Raw genomic sequence first — 19,975 nt, forward strand, 5'->3', positions numbered from 1 at the left:
CACGTGTGAAGTTTAAGTTTGGATGTTTTTGCTTTAAGGTACTATTCGGTTTAGCCCCTAAATATATAACTAACCTTTTCTCTTTCTCAACCAATAGACATAAGAGAAGCTCACACTTCAATTTTGTTCCTCCACCGGTTAGAGCAGGACTTCCCAAGTCCGGTCCTCGAGATCTACTGGCAGGCCAGGTTTTCAGGATATCCACAATGACTATGCATGAGAGAGATTTGCATCCCAAGAAGGCAGTGCAGGCAAATCTTTCTCATGCATATTCATTGTGGATATCCAGAAAACCTGGCCCGCCAGTAGATCTCGAGGACCGGACTTGGGCAGCCCTGGGTTAGAGGATGTAAATTTAAAAGACATCATCATCTTTTCTCATATCAGGCAGCATTATGGGGTAAAGAAACACCTAAAAACATATCTGTTCCTGAAGTATTTAGGCAACTGACCTGCATAATCTTATTCCACAATAACGGATCTCTAGAGCTGTTAATCACTAGCTTTTAACTTTCTTAATTCTACTCTATTTGTAGCATCTTTTAGGGCTCCTTTTACAAAGGTGCGCTAGCGTTTTTAGCGCGCGCTACCCGAAAAACTACCGCCTGCTCAAGAGGAGGCGGAGCAGCTAGCACGCGTGGCATTTTAACAAGCGCTATTCCACGCGTTAAGGCCCTAAAGCATCTTTCTAAAAGGAGCCCTTAATCATTGTAAACCGCATAGAACTTCACAGTCCTGCGTTATATAAACTGTTATTACTATTATTATTGAACTGCTGCCTCTGAATCAGAGACTTTGAGACTGTTGATGATATAGCCTGAATGAATGTGCGACCAAGGCTGAGCGAGGGAGAGGAAGAAACCCTGTGCTGGAACAGTGTCATAAAGCTTTCCTCTGGACTGTCGGAGCAGATCTTGGGCTGTGGGTAAGACCATCATCTCCAGTCTGGCTTGGAGCGGTCCATATGCCGGTATAACGCTGGTCATGTCCATAGAAACATACTGATGCTGCTTACTATATTACTGTATAATGGAATCTGAGTGCCCAGGCGCTGTCATACCACGTGGCATCAGGGTGCCTAAAAGGAGGTGCCCATAGTTACCACTGCGACTAGACATATGCAGCACTGTACACATTATATGCAGGCAGTTCTCTGCCCCTAGAGATGCCCACTTACAGAATTGCTCCCAGAGCTTTTGAAAATATACAGATAAAAGAATTTCCTTTGAATGCTGGCTCTCTAGTAATCAGACTTCCAGTTATTCACATTATCAGCTGTGTCTGTTCTGATAGGTAAAGTGATCACGTTATTTGAAGCTGCCTGTTGCCCACAAAATGTTAATAGCACTTGTGTTAAGGTATTTAATTATTAGTTGGTCTTACTTATGCAAGAGTCTATCAGAGGACAGGACTTGAATTGCTCAGGCAAGTTTTGCTAGGAGGCGTGCAGACTTGGAAAGGCTCTACAGCAGCATTCAATCCCAGTTTCATGTTATCATGATCTATGCAAATATGAAGTATAGATGCCCTGAGAATCAGAACAGTTTATAGCCCTTAAACTGAATATCTTTGCTTCAGAGCTCTAAACTGCGCACGGTTGCTGGGCTTTAAATCTTGAAAAGAAAAGGTCTAATGAAAATGAACTGTAAACCAAGTTCTGAAATGTGCACAGAAGTCCATTCCAGCACTTGCTATCCTTGTTTTTGATGTGTTCTGGCACAATTTGCATATACAGTGTTCCCCCGGTCATTCGCGGTATTCTCCGACCGGGACTTCCTGTGCTAAAGTTGGGCTTCACCAATCAGGAGCTGCGTGTCAAAGCAGCTCCTGATTGGTGAAGCCTGACTTTAGTGTGCGAAGAGGCGGACGGAGAATACCGCGAGTGATTTCCTTCACTCGCCGGTGCTCCAGCTGCCCTCTCCTGCCTCCCCAGGCAAAAAACCGTATTCACGGTTTGTTGAAATTCGCGAAGGTCCCTGGAACAGATCCCCCGCGAATATCGGAGGAGTACTGTAATGCAGACTAGGAGGAGGAGAACCCCTGCACTCTTACCTGTCCTAAACCAGCCGTCGGCAGTGAAAGCCTCTCTAGTTTCCTGAGGCTTGTTCCAATATTCTCGGAATACTGCTGGGCCCTTGACTAGAAGTTCCCCTTCTTTGTTCTTACAGCCAGGGGTTATCTAAAACGAGAAAAAAAACAACCAAAAAACAAATTAAAGCTACACATCCCCTAACAAAGTGCTTCCAGCGCTTTAATGACATTTTATTGCTTCCAGCATGAAAGTCACAGCTTCTCAGCTCAATGCAACGGTGTTTGTGCTGCTCATCTGCAGCAGGGGCTGCACCAGGCCTAGGTGGGATGACAGCACTGCAGTTTGGTAATGGGCCCAAAGCTTTGAGACAGCAGCTGTGGAAGATGTTATCTGCCAGCTGTACCACTTGGCACAAACAGCAACCAGTTGGCCAGGCTGAGATAAAACTGTGAATTTCCCATCACCGCTCAGCAAAGCAACAGAAGCCTCCTCTTCTTCTGCTGTGAGATTTGGAATCATTAACATGCTGTTGCAGCGACTACAAACCTGGAAACTTCCTACCCTTTACATAACTTGTAGGTTGTGCTGAATGTAGGGTTACCATATGGATCCAGATCCAGCAGCAGCGGCAGTAAACTTTAAAATCAGTCATCGCGGACCTTTCTACACCTCCCTGTGGCTGCTGGTCCATCCCCTCCAATGTCACTTCCTTGTTCCGGAATAGAGCCGGTAGTGCAGGAAGGTCCCAAGAAGACTGAATTTAAAGTTTACTGCTGCTGCTACTGGTTCAGGAAAACAGCAGTGGCAGAATAGGGATCTGGTGTGCATCTCAGCAGCAGCGGCTGTAAAACTTAAATTCAGTCATCGCAGGACCTTCTTGCACCTTCCCGCGGCTGCCGGCTCTGCTCCTTCACAGACGGAAGAAGTGGACAGAGATTTAATAGTAGACATTCAGAATCTATCTAAAAAAGAGAAAGTATTACTAATAGGTGATTTTAACATACCGGTTGTTGATTGGGGTATCCCTATTGCGGGGTCTTCTAGAAGTAGGGAGATCCTGCATTCTCTACAAGGAGAACTGTTCCAGCAGTTGGTAATGGATCCCACGCGAGATGTGGTCATACTGGATTTAAGTGTTTACAAACAGGGAAAGTGTTTCTGATGTTACAGTGAGTGATCATCTGGCATCCAGTGATCACTGCATGGTACGGTTTAATATTAAGATGGGTATAGAGAGGGCTCATTCAAAAGCAAAGGTTCTAGACTTTTAAAAAACTAACTTTGTTCAGATGGGGGTTTATGTCAAGGAATTATTGTCTGGATAGGAACGTCTGAAAGGAGTGGAAAAGCTGTGGGCAAAACTGAAAGGAGTGACTGTAAGGTCGACAAACCTTTTTGTGAGGCAAGTAAGTAAAAGTAAGAGGAAAAGAAGGCCACTTTGGTTCTCCAAAGTAATAGCTGAGAAGGTAAGAAATAAGAGGTTAGCTTTCATAAACTACAAAAGATCGCAGAAAGAGGCAGACTGGCAGAAATATCTGGAGAAGTTAAGAGAGGCTGGTTGAGTAGTCAGGAAAGCAAAGATACAAATGGAAGAAAAAAACAGCTAACACGGTAAAACGGCGAGACAAGACAGTTTTTAGATATATTGTTATTTAACATCTATGTAAGTGCCTTAAGCAAACATACTTCCAACCCCCACATCCACACCTTCTCCCACGCGTAGCCAAAGATTCAGAGGTGGCCACATTAATAGCAAAAGAACAAGCAAAAGACTAAGGCACTCTGGTTTGGCAACCAGAACCCACTACCACACCGGGAGACCACCTTGACCATAGGTGAGAAGATAACCATAAGTAGATCATCCAGGGTACTAGGAGTAATACTCAACTCAAAACTGAGAATGAGAGACCAAGTCAACTGAGTTTGCTCCTTTCTAGATTAAGGCAGCTGAGAACAATCAGACCAGCTTTAAGTCCAACCAACTTCAGAACAGTGGCCCAGGCAGAACTCATCCTCTATTTAGACTACTATAATTCCCTCTACTGCTGCATCGCTGAGAAAGACCTTATGAAACTTCAATTACTTCAAAATACAGCAGCGAGGCTGTTTCTGTGCAAGAACAAATATGAAAGGGCAAGTCCACTACTTAAAGAATTGCACGGCTTCCAGTCAAGAGCAGGGTTCATTTCAAAATTGCATGCGTGGTCCATAAGACCATATACGTCATCCAGGTCACACAGTCCTCAAAGATGCGAGGACAATTCAACGCTGGAAACTACCACTAACTTCCCCTGAACCGGTCTGGAGGAAAACTCTTTTTGAGTCTACCTTTGAATTCCAGGGTCCCGAAACACATCTATTCTCTTCACTAAACTGACCTATTCTAAAGCAATCATTTATTTATTTATTTTTAAGTATTTATATATCACTTTAAGTGGTTTACATTTAGGTACTCAAGCATTCTTTCCCTATCTGTTCCGGTGGGCTCACATTTTACCTAATGTACCTGGGGCAATGGGGGGATTAAGTGACTTGCCCAGGGTCACAAGGAGTAGCATGGGGTTTGAACCCACAAACTCAGGTACTGAGGCTATAACTCTAACCACGGTGCCACAACACTTCCTGTAATTTGCCAGCTTTCCTAACCTCTGAAAACATTTCTTCATCTGTCTGCTCATTCTGTCCCAGGGGATGGTAGTATAACTCTACCTTTATATTCCTTCCCTTCACACATGGAATTTCTCTCCATATGGATTCCACTCTGCTATCTGTGTCGTGCAGAATGTTTATTTGGTTTGATTCAAGTCCCTCTTTAACATATTGTGCAACCCACCTCCAATTTGATCTACTCATTCTTGCAATATAATTTGTACACAGGTAACAACACAGTGTCCCATTGATTATCCTCCTTCCACCAGGTGTCTGAGATGCCTATTTTAACTATCTCATCATTCAGTGCTTTATACTCTTATTTTATTTTTTAGGCTTCTAGCACTTGTATACAGACACTTCAAATTGTGTTTTCCCCTTGTATCTAAAGGCTGCTGAGAAGACGACAGGAATAATTTGAGTCCTTTACTCTGCCTTCCTCTTAAGCACTCCTGGCTTTCTTTCACCATTACCGAAACCTCTCTACTAGGACTCCCTAAATATCCTTCAAAGATATTCCACACCGAACCATTCGATCCTGGCTGATTGTCAGCTTCCACCCCACCCCCATTTTAGTTTAAAAGCTGTTCTATCTCCTTTTAAATGTTAGCACCAGCAGTCTGGTTCCTGGTTAAGATGGAATCCATCCTTTTGGAATAGGCTCTCCCTCTTCTCGAAGGTTGCCTAATTGATAACATTGAGACTTTGGAGCTCTTCCTGTCTCTTGGGAACTGCACGTGGAACAGGATCTGGATTTCAGCCTTCTACCTAAGAGCCTAAATTTGACTTCCAGAACCTCCCTCCCACATTTTCCTATGTCATTGGTACCCACATGTACCAAGACAGCTCCTTTCAGGTCTGTCCACTGTTTTCCTACTTTTTCCAGAAGTGCCACTGTTTAAGTCTCTATCGAGACCTCATTTAGAGTATTGTGTAGAAATCTGGGAGCAGAAGCCTAATGGTTAGTGAAGTGGCCTGAGAACCAGGGGAATTGGGTTCAATTTCCACTGGAGTTCCGAGTGATTCTGGGCAAGTCATTGCCCCAGGTACAAAATAAGTACCTGCATATAATATGTAAACTGTTTTGATTGTAACCATTTCCTTTCCAGCTAACAAGTCCTCGAGGTAATCCACCATCTCAACAAAGTTAGATTCTTTTTTTCAAATCTAGATAGGGTTACCATATTTGCAGAAGCAAAAATCTGGCTACATGACCTTGCCCAGTTCCGCCCAAGCCCTGCACAGTTCTGCCCCCACAAAGCCTTGACTCTTCTTCCCCAACTAGCTCCAGCCGCGTCTGGAGGGCCTCGAGCATGCGTGGATGTGTGTGATTCATCTGCACATGCTCGGAGGCGCTCCAGACGTGGCCGGAGCTGATCAGGGCTTTAAAAAACCCAGACAAACTGCTGGGTTATGATAAATCCGTCTAAAAAGAGGACATGTCTGAGTTTTCCCAGATGTCTGGTAACCCTAAGTCTAGACCCTCTCCACATCTGTTTTCATAATGAACCACATCATCTGAAACACTCTCTCCATTTATAAGCACTAAGTTTAGTATGGCCCCCACAGGATGGGCTCTATTACCAACTGCTGGAACAGTTCTCTCTGCACCATCCCCCCACCCGCGTTGCCCCATCTTTCTCTCCCCCTCCCTCTCAGGCTGCTTCCCTGGTTCTGCACAGCATCAAACAGAAGTTAAGCTTGGGGACTAGTGCTGCCCTATTCAGGGAAATATTTTGGGATTCGATTCAGCCTACTGAATCTATTTTTTTATTTGATTTTTCTGCCCAGTTGGGTGTTTTTTAAACATCCTGGCGGGTTTATTTTGTAGCTTCTTCAACCATCCCACCCCTTTTGCCCTCTTCTACCTACGTTGGCACTGTGGTATAAACAAAAAAGACTTCCTTCTGTTAGCTCTCATTCGCTGTCTAACACCAGATCTGGCAGGATACAAATTTCAAATCTGACATACTGTAAACAGAAAATAAAATTATTTTTGCTACCTTTTGTTTGGCCATTAATCAAATCATGTTGGTCCCAGGCTCTGGTTTCTGTTTGTCTTCTGTTATTTAGCTTGCCAGGGTCTCCTACCCATTTGACGTTTTCTTCTTTTTCCGTGCTCACCATCCATCTTCCATCTCTGTCCTCTCCTTCCATTTCCCTTCCTTCCCCTGGCGGTCTGGCACCTCTCCTTTTTTTTGTCTCCATCCCTGCAGTCCAGCATTTCTCTAATGACTACTCCCCCCCCCATCCAGGATTTCTTCCCCCCTTCCTCCACACCATCCCTTGGGGTTCAACTTCTCTCCCTTTCTTTTCCCTCCCTCCATTCCATTGTCCACCATCTGTCTCCCTCTCCTCTGTTTTAAAACCCATGACAGCCTACTAGAATTGTTACATTACTGGGGATCCTCTGCAGTTTTAAAAGTAACACTGGGAGGCCAGGGGGAAGCCAGATGATGATGGGGAGAAGGGGAAAACATGCCGACCTTCGGGGAACTCCCTAAAGCAGCGGAACCGAGAGTACCCACAGCGCTGGTGCCTATGCAGCACTTCCCAACCGACACCCCAAGAACCACCATGAGCTCTGACATCAGGCTTCCTAAAGCAGGAGCAGCCGCGCCAGTGGATGGCCAGCAAGAGGCAGCGCTTTGGACAGGCTTTCACTGCAAGAGTGCTGCTGCTCCTGCTTTAGGAGGCCCAAAAGTATGGTCAGTGAATCGTAAATCCCGATTTTTTAAGAAAACAAATTGATGTGAATCAATTTAAATTAGCGATTAGGGCAGCACTAGTGGGGACATTCTGGGGGGTTTTCTGTGCTGGCAACAGAACACACTAATGTTCAAACTGCTCAGTGTTTATCAATAGGTGCACATGGGACACGGGAAACCAAACAAAATGACATTTTTTGACTTACACATTTCTCCGGAAAGCAATGGAAATAAACAGGACAGACTGAGACATCCGGGGTTTACTTCCATTGAAAGTAAAACCCAGATGTCTCAATCCATCCTCTTTTTCCTGGAGCCAATCCTGCTCTTACCAGATCAGACAAGGGACCAGAGGTCTACTCCTTTGGATGTTCATAACATGACACAGGTTCCCTCTGCATGCTTGCTTTTCATTCTGAATCCACAACTGAGGAAATGAAAGAAAATTTCCCCTGGGAGCACTTGAAACGCAGCAAAGCGGCTGCAACACACAGGGCAGCACTCAGCCCACAATCAGCATCCATCAGCTCACTCCACGGGCCGAGCAATTACAAGGAGCCACACCCGTCAGCTTTCAGAAGACACTCTCCCTGGGAAGCCACTTCAGATTCTGTCATCCTCTCCTAGCCACCTGCAGCATTTTCGGTTGCCGAATATAATAGCTGGAATTCTGTCTGTTCACTACAAATGCAATCCTTTTTCTTGTACTTTTTCAACATATTCCACCCCTCTTTCCCTAGCTTTACCTCTGTTTTTCTTTCTGGAGTTCTGTTCCTGCATCCTGTTTCTACAGTGGCTAATCCAGGTCACAAGTACTAACCCAAATAGTAGCCACATTCCATGCTACCGATCCCAGGGCAAGCAGTGGCTTCTCCCATATTTCTCTCAATAGCAGGCTATTGACTTTTTCTCCAGGAATTTGTCCAAAACTTTTTTAAACCCAGCTACATTAACTGCTGTTACCACATCTTCTGGGAATAAGTTCCAGAGCTTAACTATTTTTTTAAGTGAAAAAATATTTCCTCCTATTCGTAGCTTCAGCGAGTCTCCCCTTAGCCTTCACAGTTTTTTAAAGAGTGAAAAAATCAAGGGCATCACTAGGGGCTCCTTTTTTAGCGCACACAGGATTTTAGCGCGCTCTAAACCCGCGCTACGTGGCTAGAACTAACACCAGCATTGAGGTCTAGCATGCGCAGCAATTAAGCACACCACTATCGCAGCTTAGTAAAAGGAGCCCTAGTTGAGGTAGAAAGAGAGAGAAAAAGATAATGGTTACTGTGGATGGGCAGACTAGATGGGCCATTTGGCAGACTAGATGGGCCATTTGGCAGAATAGATGGGCCATTTGACCATTTGGCAGACTAGATGGACCATTTGGCAGACTAGATGGGCCATTTGGCAGACTAGATGGGCCATTTGGCCATTTGGCAGACTAGATGGGCCATTTGGCAGACTAGATGGGCCATTTGGCCATTTGGCAGACTAGATGGGCCATTTGGCAGACTAGATGGGCCATTTGGCAGACTAGATGGGCCATTTGGCCATTTGCCAGACTAGATGAGCCATTTGACAGACTAGATGGGCTATTTGGCAGACTAGATGGGCAATTTGGCCATTTGGCAGACTAGATGGGGCATTTGGCAGACTAGATGGGCTATTTGGCCATTTGGCAGACTAGATGGGCCATTTGGCCATTTGGCAGACTAGATGGGCCATTTGGCAGACTAGATGGGCCATTTGGCCATTTGGCAGACTAGATGGGCCATTTGGCAGACTAGATGGGCCATTTGGCCATTTGGCAGACTAGATGGGCCATTTGACATCAGGGATTGGAGGAGAGCGGATGTGGTCCCTATTCATAAAAGTGGTCACAGGGATGAAGCAGGAAACAACTACACTTCAGTTGTTGGAAAAATAATGGAAGTGTTGCTGAAAGAAAGGAGAGTGTACTTCCTTGAATCTAATGGGTTACAGGATCCGAGGCAACATGGCTTTACAAAAGGTTATTCGTGCCAAACGAACCTGATTGAATTTTTTGATTGGGTGACCAGAGAGCTGGATCGAGGACATATGCTAGATGTAATTTACTTGGATTTCAGCAAAGCCTTTGATACAGTTCCTCATAGGAGGCTGTTGAACAAACTTGAAGGGCTGAAGTTAGGACCCAAAGTGGTGAACTGGGTCAGAAACTGGCTGTCGGACAGACATCAAAGGGTGGTGGTTAATGGAAGTCGTTCGAAGGAAGGAAAGGTGAGTAGTGGAGTCCCTCAGGGATCAGTGCTGGGGCCAATCCTGTTCAATATGTTTGTGAGTGGCATTGCTGAAGGGATAGAAGGAAAAGTGTGCCTTTTTGCAGATGATACCAAGATTTGTAACAGAGTAGACACCGAAGAGGGAGTGGAAAAGATGAAAGAGGATCTGCAAAAGTTAGAGGAATGGTCTAATGCCTGGCAACTAAAATTCAATGCAAAGAAATGCAGAGTAATGCATTTGGGGATTAATAATAGGAAGGAACCGTATATGCTGGGAGGAGAGAAACTGATATGCACGGACGGGGAGAGGGACCTTGGGGTGATAGTGTCCGAAGATCTAAAGGTGAAAAAACAGTGTGACAAGGCAGTGGCTGCTGCCAGAAGGATTCTGGGCTGTATAAAGAGAGGCGTAGTCAGTAGAAGGAAGAAGGTGTTGATGCCCCTGTACAGGTCATTGGTGAGGCCCCACTTGGAGTATTGTGTTCAGTTTTGGAGACCGTATCTGGCGAAAGATGTAAGAAGACTTGAGGCGGTCCAGAGGAGGGCGACGAAAATGATAGGAGGCTTGCGCCAGAAGACGTATGAGGAGAGACTGGAAGCCCTGAATATGTATACCCTAGAGCAGTGGTTCTTAACCTGGGTTCGACCGAACTCCAGGGGTTCGGTGAGTCAGTCTCGCGTGTTCGGCGGAGGTCAAAACACACCTCCGACTCATATAGCGCTTCGGTCACATTCAATCATCTATCAGTTATTCAGTGATTTTGATCAAGACTGATCGTGTACTCGGTTTCTTGATCTATCAATCTGTAACTAACGCCTTATATACATCAATCAATTCTTGATCAAAATTTGTGATTTAACTGATAGATTGAACGTGACCAAAGCGCTTATGATTCGTGATGATACGCCCCGCTTGTCCATAATTGGCTGCAGGTGATCACGCAACATCGCTTGGCCTATCTGTGCTGCAGGGGATTTGATGCGCACAGTAGTCGAATTGTAACTGTTGTGATGGTACGTCGTGTGATACCTATCTTAATATTTTAATCCCTTACTAACTATGTCGAGCAAAATACGAAAGTGGTCGGACGAATATGTACAATATGGATTCACATGTATAATGGAACGTGATGGGAGTCAGCGTCCTAATTGCATGATTTGCCATGGCAAGTTGAGTAATTCTAGTCTAGCTCCGGCAAAACTAAGGGAACACTTCCTTAAGCTGCATGGAGATGGAAAATACAAGAACACAACGCTCGCTGAATTCAAGGTGAAGAGAGCAAGATTCGATGAAAAGGCTACTCTGCCTGTTCTCGGCTTTGTACCCATCAACAAACCGATCCTCACAGCATCGTACGAAGTTGCTTACTTGATCGCAAAGCAGGGCAAACCACATACCATTGGTGAAACACTCATAAAACCAGCTGTGTTGAAGATGGCGAATATCATGCTGGGAAAAGCGGCTGAAGTTCAGTTATCTGAAATTCCTCTTTCAAATGAAAGAGGAATTTCAGCAACAGAATAGAGGACATGAGCAAAGACATCTTGGCTCAAGTAGTTGCATTATGGAAACGACGAACAGAAAACAATAACTTCGCAAACTTTCCCCTGCTAGACAACTGTGTAAGTAAGATTGAAGATGTATCTGGAATCGGAGACATTTCTGTACCCGCGGAACTGAAGCAAACTATTGCCACGCACTTAGATGAGCTTGCAAAGTCTCTCGACAGATACTTCCCTACAAGAGAGTCATATCCAGCATGGGTGAGACAGCCGTTTACGTTTAGTGTTGAGACAACAGATGTCAATGATGAATACCTCGATGAAATCATTGAAATTCAGCAGAGCCAGGTTCAACAGCAACTCTTCAGAACAACAACGCTCTCAACGTTTTGGTGTCAACAATTGGTAACGTACCCTGTTATTGCTAAGAAAGCTCTGGAAATTTTCATACCGTTTGTTACAACATATCTTTGCGAGCAATCCTTTTCGAGGATGCCGGACATAAAAACAAAGAAAAGGAACAGACTTTGTTGCGAAAATGACATGAGTGGCACTTGCCAAGGTAAAGCACATTTCTGAACTGGTCTCTGAGAGGCAACAGCAGAAGTCACACTGATTTGCAGTAAATTTCATTATTATGTTATTATTATTCGAAATATAGGAGAACTTTTTTGTTTTCAAAATTGATATTATTTTTTCCCTCACTGTATACCTATGTTTTGAATTTGTAAAAATCATATTTTATTTTTCCAATAAAGAAGGGTTCGGTGAAAACGCATATGAAACTGGTGGGGTTCTGTACCTCCAACAAGGTTAAGAACCACTGCCCTAGAGGAAAGGAGAGACAGGGGAGATATGATTCAGACGTTCAAATACTTGAAGGGTATTAACGTAGAACAAAATCTTTTCCAGAGAAAGGAAAATGGTAAAACCAGAGGACATAATTTGAGGTTGAGGGGTGGTAGATTCAGGGGCAATGTTAGGAAATTCTACTTTACGGAGATGGTGGTGGATGCCTGGAATGCGCTCCCGAGAGAGGTGGTGGAGAGTAAAACTGTGACTGAGTTCAAAGAAGCGTGGGATGAACACAGAAGATTTAGAATCAGGAAATAATATTAAAGATTGAACTAGGCCAGTTACTGGGCAGACTTGCACGGTTTGTGTCTGTGTATGGCCGTTTGGTGGAGGATGGGCAGGGGAGGGCTTCAATGGCTGGGAGGGTGTAGATGGGCTGGAGTAAGTCTTAACAGAGATTTTGGCAGTTGGAACCCAAACACAGTACCGGGTAAAGCTTTGGATTCTTGCCCAGAAATAGCTAAGAAGAAAAAATTTAAATTGAATCAGGTTGGGCAGACTGGATGGACCATTCGGGTCTTTATCTGCCGTCATCTACTATGTTACTATGTTACCCGATTGGGCACTGGCACCAGCACCAATGCACAGGACTTGCCAGTGCCAGTGCCCGAAGATCCTCCCTCGCCTGGGCTGGGCTGGGCTGGGTGGTGCGAGGGAGATCTTCCCTCTTCCCTGTGCTGGGCTGGACTGGGCTTTGAGCATTTGCGCATGCTCAAAGCCTTCTGGTCTCGCTCTCTCCGAGATTCTCAGATTCAGAATCTCGGAGGGAGCGAGACCAGAAGGCCTTGAACATGCGCAAATGCTCAAGGCCCAGCCCAGCCCAACGAGGGAGGATCTTCGGGCACTGGCACTGGCACGTCCTGTGCATTGGTGCTGGTGCCGGTGCCCAATCGGGTAAGCGACCGATGTCTTTGCGGTGCTGGGGGGGATGTAGGATCGCAGAGGAGGGGGGTGACGCGAGCGGGGGGGAGGATGCCGGTTCGCAGGGGGGATGCTGGATCACACTGAAAAAAAAATTTGTATAACGCGCTCATACATATAACGCGCATGGTTATACTCAGTTTGTAAAATCGTGTATAACGCGCGCGTTATATGCGTGAAAATACGGTAGATGGGCCATTTGGCAGACTAGATAGGCCATTTGGCAGACTAGATGGGCCATTTGGCCATTTGGCAGACTAGATGGGCCATTTGGCAGACTAGATGGGCCATTTGGCCATTTGGCAGACTAGATGGGCCATTTGGCCATTTGGCAGACTAGATGGGCCATTTGGCCATTTGCAGACTAGATGGGCCATTTGGCCATTTAGCAGACTAGATGGGCCATTTGGCAGACTAGATAGGCCATTGGGCCGACTAGATGGGCCATTTGGCCATTTGGCAGACTAGATGGGCCATTTGGCAGACTAGATTGGCCATTTGGCCATTTGGCAGACTAGATGGGCCATTTGGCCATTTGGCAGACTAGATGGCCATTTAGCCATTTGGCAGACTAGATGGGCCATTTGGCAGACTAGATGGGCCATTTGGCCGACTAGATGGGCCATTTGGCCTACTAGATGGGCCATTTGGCCATTTGGCAGACTAGATGGGCTATTTGGCAGACTAGATGGGCCATTTGGCCATTTGACAGACTAGATGGGCTATTTGACAGACTAGATGGGCTATTTGGCAGACTAGATGGGCCATTTGGCAGACTAGATGGGCCATTTGGCCATTTGGCAGACTAGATGGGCTATTTGGCCATTTGGCAGACTAGATGGGCCATTTGGCAGACTAGATGGGCCATTTGGCAGACTAGATGGGCCATTTGGCAGACTAGATGGGCCATTTAGCCATTTAGCAGACTAGATGGGCCATTTGGCAGACTAGATGGGCCATTTGGCCATTTGGCAGACTAGATGGGCCATTTGGCAGACTAGATGGGCCATTTGGCCATTTGGCCTACTAGATGGGCCATTTGGCCATTTGGCAGACTAGATGGGCTATTTGGCAGACTAGATGGGCCATTTGGCCATTTGCCAGACTAGATGGGCCATTTGACAGACTAGATGGGCTATTTGGCAGACTAGATGGGCCATTTGGCAGACTAGATGGGCCATTTGGCCATTTGGCAGACTAGATGGGCTATTTGGCCATTTGGCAGACTAGATGGGCCATTTGGCAGACTAGATGGGCCATTTGGCCATTTGGCAGACTAGATGGGCTATTTGGCAGACTAGATGTGCCATTTGGCCATTTGACAGACTAGATGGGTTATTTGGCAGACTAGATGGGCCATTTGGCCATTTGACAGACTAGATGGGCTATTTGGCAGACTAGATGGGCCATTTGGCCATTTGGCAGACTAGATGGGCTATTTGGCAGACTAGATGGGCCATTTGGCCATTTGACAGACTAGATGGGCTATTTGGCAGACTAGATGGGCCATTTGGCAGACTAGATGGGCCATTTGGCAGACTAGATGGACTATTTGGCAGACTAGATGGGCCATTTGGCAGACTAGATGGGCCATTTGGCAGACTAGATGGGCCATTTAGCCATTTAGCAGACTAGATGGGCCATTTGGCAGACTAGATTGGCCATTTGGCCATTTGGCAGACTAGATGGGCCATTTGGCCATTTGGCAGACTAGATGGGCCATTTGGCCATTTGGCAGACTAGATGGGCCATTTGGCCATTTAGCAGACTAGATGGGCCATTTGGCAGACTAGATAGGCCATTGGGCCGACTAGATGGGCCATTTGGCCATTTGGCAGACTAGATGGGCCATTTGGCAGACTAGATTGGCCATTTGGCCATTTGGCAGACTAGATGGGCCATTTGGCCATTTGGCAGACTAGATGGCCATTTAGCCATTTGGCAGACTAGATGGGCCATTTGGCAGACTAGATGGGCCATTTGGCCGACTAGATGGGCCATTTGGCCATTTGGCCTACTAGATGGGCCATTTGGCCATTTGGCAGACTAGATGGGCTATTTGGCAGACTAGATGGGCCATTTGGCCATTTGACAGACTAGATGGGCTATTTGACAGACTAGATGGGCTATTTGGCAGACTAGATGGGCCATTTGGCAGACTAGATGGGCCATTTGGCCATTTGGCAGACTAGATGGGCTATTTGGCCATTTGGCAGACTAGATGGGCCATTTGGCCATTTGGCAGACTAGATGGGCCATTTGGCAGACTAGATGGGCCATTTGGCCATTTGGCAGACTAGATGGGCCATTTAGCCATTTAGCAGACTAGATGGGCCATTTGGCAGACTAGATGGGCCATTTGGCCATTTGGCAGACTAGATGGGCCATTTGGCAGACTAGATGGGCCATTTGGCAGACTAGATGGGCCATTTGGCCATTTGGCAGACTAGATGGGCTATTTGGCAGACTAGATGGGCCATTTGGCCATTTGCCAGACTAGATGGGCCATTTGACAGACTAGATGGGCTATTTGGCAGACTAGATGGGCCATTTGGCCATTTGGCAGACTAGATGGGCTATTTGGCCATTTGGCAGACTAGATGGGCTATTTGGCCATTTGGCAGACTAGATGGGCCATTTGGCAGACTAGATGGGCCATTTGGCCATTTGGCAGACTAGATGGGCTATTTGGCAGACTAGATGTGCCATTTGGCCATTTGACAGACTAGATGGGTTATTTGGCAGACTAGATGGGCCATTTGGCCATTTGACAGACTAGATGGGCTATTTGGCATACTAGATGGGCCATTTGGCCATTTGGCAGACTAGATGGGCTATTTGGCAGACTAGATGGGCCATTTGGCCATTTGACAGACTAGATGGGCTATTTGGCAGACTAGATGGGCCATTTGGCAGACTAGATGGACTATTTGGCAGACTAGATGGGCCATTTGGCAGACTAGATGGGCCATTTGGCAGACTAGATGGGCCATTTAGCCATTTAGCAGACTAGATGGGCCATTTGGCAGACTAGATGGGCCATTTGGCTATTTGACAGACTAGATGGGCTATTTGGCAGACTAGATGGGCCATTTGGCCATCTAAATGGGGCATTTGGCAGACTAGATGGGCTATTTGGCCATTTGGCAAACTAGATGGGCTATTTGGCCATTTGGCACACTAGATGGGCCATTTAGCCAGTTAGCAGACTAGATGGGCCATTTGGCAGACTAGATTGGCCATTTCACCGACTAGATGGGCCATTTGGCAGACTAGATGGGCCATTTGGCCATTTGGCCGACTAGATGGGCCATTTGGCCATTTGGCCGACTAGATGGGCTATTTGGCAGACTAGATGGGCCATTTGGCAGACTAGATGGGCCATTTGGCCATTTGGCCGACTAGATGGGCCATTTGGCCATTTGGCCGACTAGATGGGCTATTTGGCAGACTAGATGGGCCATTTGGCAGACTAGATGGGCTATTTGGCAGACTAGATGGGCCATTTGGCCATTTGGCAGACTAGATGGGCCATTTGGCAGATTAGATGGGCCATTTGGCCTTTCTTGATAATTCTTTATATGCCCGATAAATCTCTATAAGCCCTTATTGGCCTAACTTAATCATTGTAAACCGAGTCAAACTTTCCTGGATTGAAGTCTTGGTATACAAAACTAAGCATTAGATTAGATCATGTGTCTATGATAAACATTTTCAAAGAGTATGCCCAGCACAATGAACAACACAAGAATAACCCCACCTTGTATTAGGAAACTCTTAAAAGTAGTTTTGAGGGGGGACATCATACAATATATGATTACCAAAGCCAGGCAAATTGCTCAGGGTATTGTTCATTTGGAAAAACAACTATAGAACGTGAAATATCAATAGCTCTCTAACCCCTACTACCCTTGCTTGAGAAACTTATTTAGCCACCCAAAAGGCACTAAGTGCTTTGATTCATGAATGGTCTAAAAAGCAACCTTTGCACAAAAAATATAACTTCTATCCTTTTGGAAATAAGCCAGAGAGGTTTCTTGCCTGGACTGCAAAATCTTGGTAGGGCACTACATATATCCCAGCATTACGGGATGGTGTGGGGGCCTTACGTCATAGACCCCAGGACATTGCCTCTCTCTTCCATGATTTTTTTCAATTCATTTACTCAGTGCCTTGACCTAATTATCGCTTGATCATCCGTTGCCCTCGCCCACCTTGCAGAAATCGGTATCCACAATACAGCACTACACTAGTTCCAATCCTTTCTGAGCCAAAGATCCCAAAGAGTATTACTCGGCACTAATCTATCCAAACTGAAACAAATCAAATATGGAGCACCACAGGGGAACCCATTATCCCCTCTTCTTTTCAATCTCTTGACAAAACCCCAGTACTTGACAAAGCCCCAAAATATCTTCACTGATGACATTCAACTATACCTACCACTAGGAGCAAATCGCGACACCCAGACTACAACCCTGCACACTGGGTGACCTCAAACAAACTTCAACTGAATGTCTCCAAGTCAGAACTACTATGGATTAGGAAAGAAAAATGCTCCTACACCCGCTCTTCCCTAACCTGGGAATAAACTACCTTGGAGGCTAAAGACGAAGTACAGAGCCTAGGAATTGCTCTTGACTCAAACCTATCACTCTCCAAATACTTCTCACAAGTAGTCTCTTCATTCTTCTACTACCTCTGCCAGCTCCAAAAGATAAGAAACTACTTCATGGAACAAGACTTCACCCATCTACTCTATGCCTTTGTCCTTACACGCCTGGATTACTGTAATGCTTTATTCAACGGTCTTACAGCAAAAAAACACCAAACGACTACAGTGAGTTCACTATGCAGCAATAAGGCTACTAAAAAACCTATAAGGCCATCACCCAGTCTTTCTCGGCTCAGAACCAATCAGTGCATTTCACTTCCACCTGGACAAGAAGCCTGTTTCTGTCCATCCTTTTCTGTTTCATGAAAGGCCTATTCTCTATAAAACCACCTATCAAGCCTCCTCCTGTGCTTTGAATCCTAACGTGGTTTGCTCTGCTCTTCTGAAATCTCAGAGTCACTTCATCTTGCTGTCTCAGACTTCTCACTTGGAAGGTCATTTTCCCCATAGCCTTTACGTCTGCATGTCATTTGAGTGAACTTCAAGTCTTTGTATTGGATCCTCCCTATACAAGATTTTATCACGACAGGCTAGTCCTTCGAACACATCCCAAATTCCTCCCTAAAGTAGTCTCAGAATTTCACCTCAAGAAATCTATTGTTTTGCCTGTTTTGTTCCCCAAACCACATTCCCATCCCTAATATCATAGACAGGCCCTGCCTGTTGTATTCCAGGATGCACTGCGCATGGGCAGGGCGATGCCATTTTGAAGATAGTGCCTGGAGAAGTAGAAATGAATGGATATTGTTCCTGCCTCCTAAAGATATGGGGGGTTTGGGGGGGTGGGCTTCTACTAGACAACTAGATTGCCTGGCCAAAGTGATGGGGAGGGGGCCAGGAATGTTTGGCATAGCCTGGTCTAGCAGGGGTTCCACTGCTATGGGAGCAGTATGGGAGCTACTGGATCACCAGGGCATTTTGTGATTGGAGGGAGGGGTGGGGGGAACCACTGGAATACTAGGGCATTTTGTGGCTGGAAGGAGGGGTCTGTTGGGGAGCCACTGGATCACCAGGGCATTTATTTAAGATTTGGGGAAAAAAGAGGGGTGGATACCACCAGACACCAGGGATATGTTTGCAGGGAGAGGGAGAAAGGAAGAGATGTTGGGGTCGGTTGGGGGTAAGGGGCTTGCCACAGCATGCATTTTTTATATCAACTTCCTTGTCAGTGCCTGAGTCAATAATCGCTCAGGCACTGACAGGAAAGTTGACATATTTTATGCTAAGCAGCATATTTGCTGCGAACGTGGCATGAATTTGCATGTTTATTACTTTGAGAATGCTGTGGCAATTCCTTTGAGCAACTTCCAGTGCTCTGTCCCCACACTCTTCCATTTGGCTGGACCCTATCCCCAGTCTCTAGGGCTGAATCCCAATGCCCCCCACTCTTCCCATTACCCACTGGAGGGTGGCCAATGTTACACCAATTTTTAAAAAGGGTTCCAGGGAAGATCTGAGAAATTACAGACCTGTAAGCTTGACTTCAGGCAAAATAGTGGAAGCAATTATAAAAAATAAAATTATGGAACACGTAGACAAATATGATTTAATGAGACAGAGTCAGCATGTGTTCAGCCGAGGGAGATCTTGCCTCAGCAATTTGCTTGACTTCTTTGAAGGTGTGAATAAACATGTGCATAAAGGTGAGCTGGCTGATGTAGTGTATTTAGATTTTCAGAAAGCTTTTGACAAAGTTCCTCTTGAGAGACTCCTGAGAAAAACCGAAGGCAATATTCAGTTGTGGATTAGGAATTGGTTATTTGACATAAAACAAAGGGTAGGGTTCAATGGCCATTTTTCTCAATGGAGGAGGGTAAATAGTGGAGTGCCACAGGGATCTCTACTGGAATCAGCGCTATTTATAAATAATCTGGAAATTGGAATGATGAGTGAGGTGATTAAATTTGCAGATGATACTAAACTGTTCAAAATTGTTAAAACACATGCAGATTATGAAAAATTGCAGGCAGACCTTAGGAAATTGGAAGACAGGGCATCCAAATGGCAGATGTGGACAAATGCAAAGTGATGCTAAGGTCCACCTTGGGGGTTAGCACCCAAGAAAAGGATCTGGGTGTCATTTTAGACAATACGTTGAAACCTTCTGGTGGCAGCCACAAAAGTAAACAAGATGCTAGGAATTATTTTAAAAAAGGGATGGTTAACAAGATTAAGAATGTTATAATGCCTCTATATCGCTCCTTGGTGCGACCTCACCGGGAATATTACGTTTAATTCTGGTCTCCTTATCTTAAGAAAGATATAGTGGCACTAGAAAACGTTCAAAGAAGAGCGACCAAGATGATAAAGGGGAAGGAACTCCTCTCATATGAGGAAAGACTAAAAATGTTAGAGTTCTTCAGCTTGGAAAAGAGACGGC

At 45.6% G+C, this 19,975-nt stretch overlaps 1 protein-coding gene across 3 annotated transcripts in view; it reads right to left on the reverse strand.

Moving 5' to 3' along the window:
• ACSF3 (acyl-CoA synthetase family member 3) overlaps positions 1-19,975 on the reverse strand; it is a 174,650-nt gene that overhangs the window by 69,267 nt on the left and 85,408 nt on the right. For all 3 annotated transcript variants that reach the window (XM_033940191.1, XM_033940190.1, XM_033940189.1), the window contains one exon: positions 2,053-2,179. In XM_033940191.1, the coding sequence (XP_033796082.1) occupies positions 2,053-2,179 (127 nt within the window). The remainder of the gene's footprint in view (positions 1-2,052; positions 2,180-19,975) is intronic.

The sequence above is a fragment of the Geotrypetes seraphini genome, chromosome 4, assembly GCF_902459505.1.
Source record: "Geotrypetes seraphini chromosome 4, aGeoSer1.1, whole genome shotgun sequence".
Lineage (NCBI taxonomy): Eukaryota > Metazoa > Chordata > Amphibia > Gymnophiona > Dermophiidae > Geotrypetes > Geotrypetes seraphini.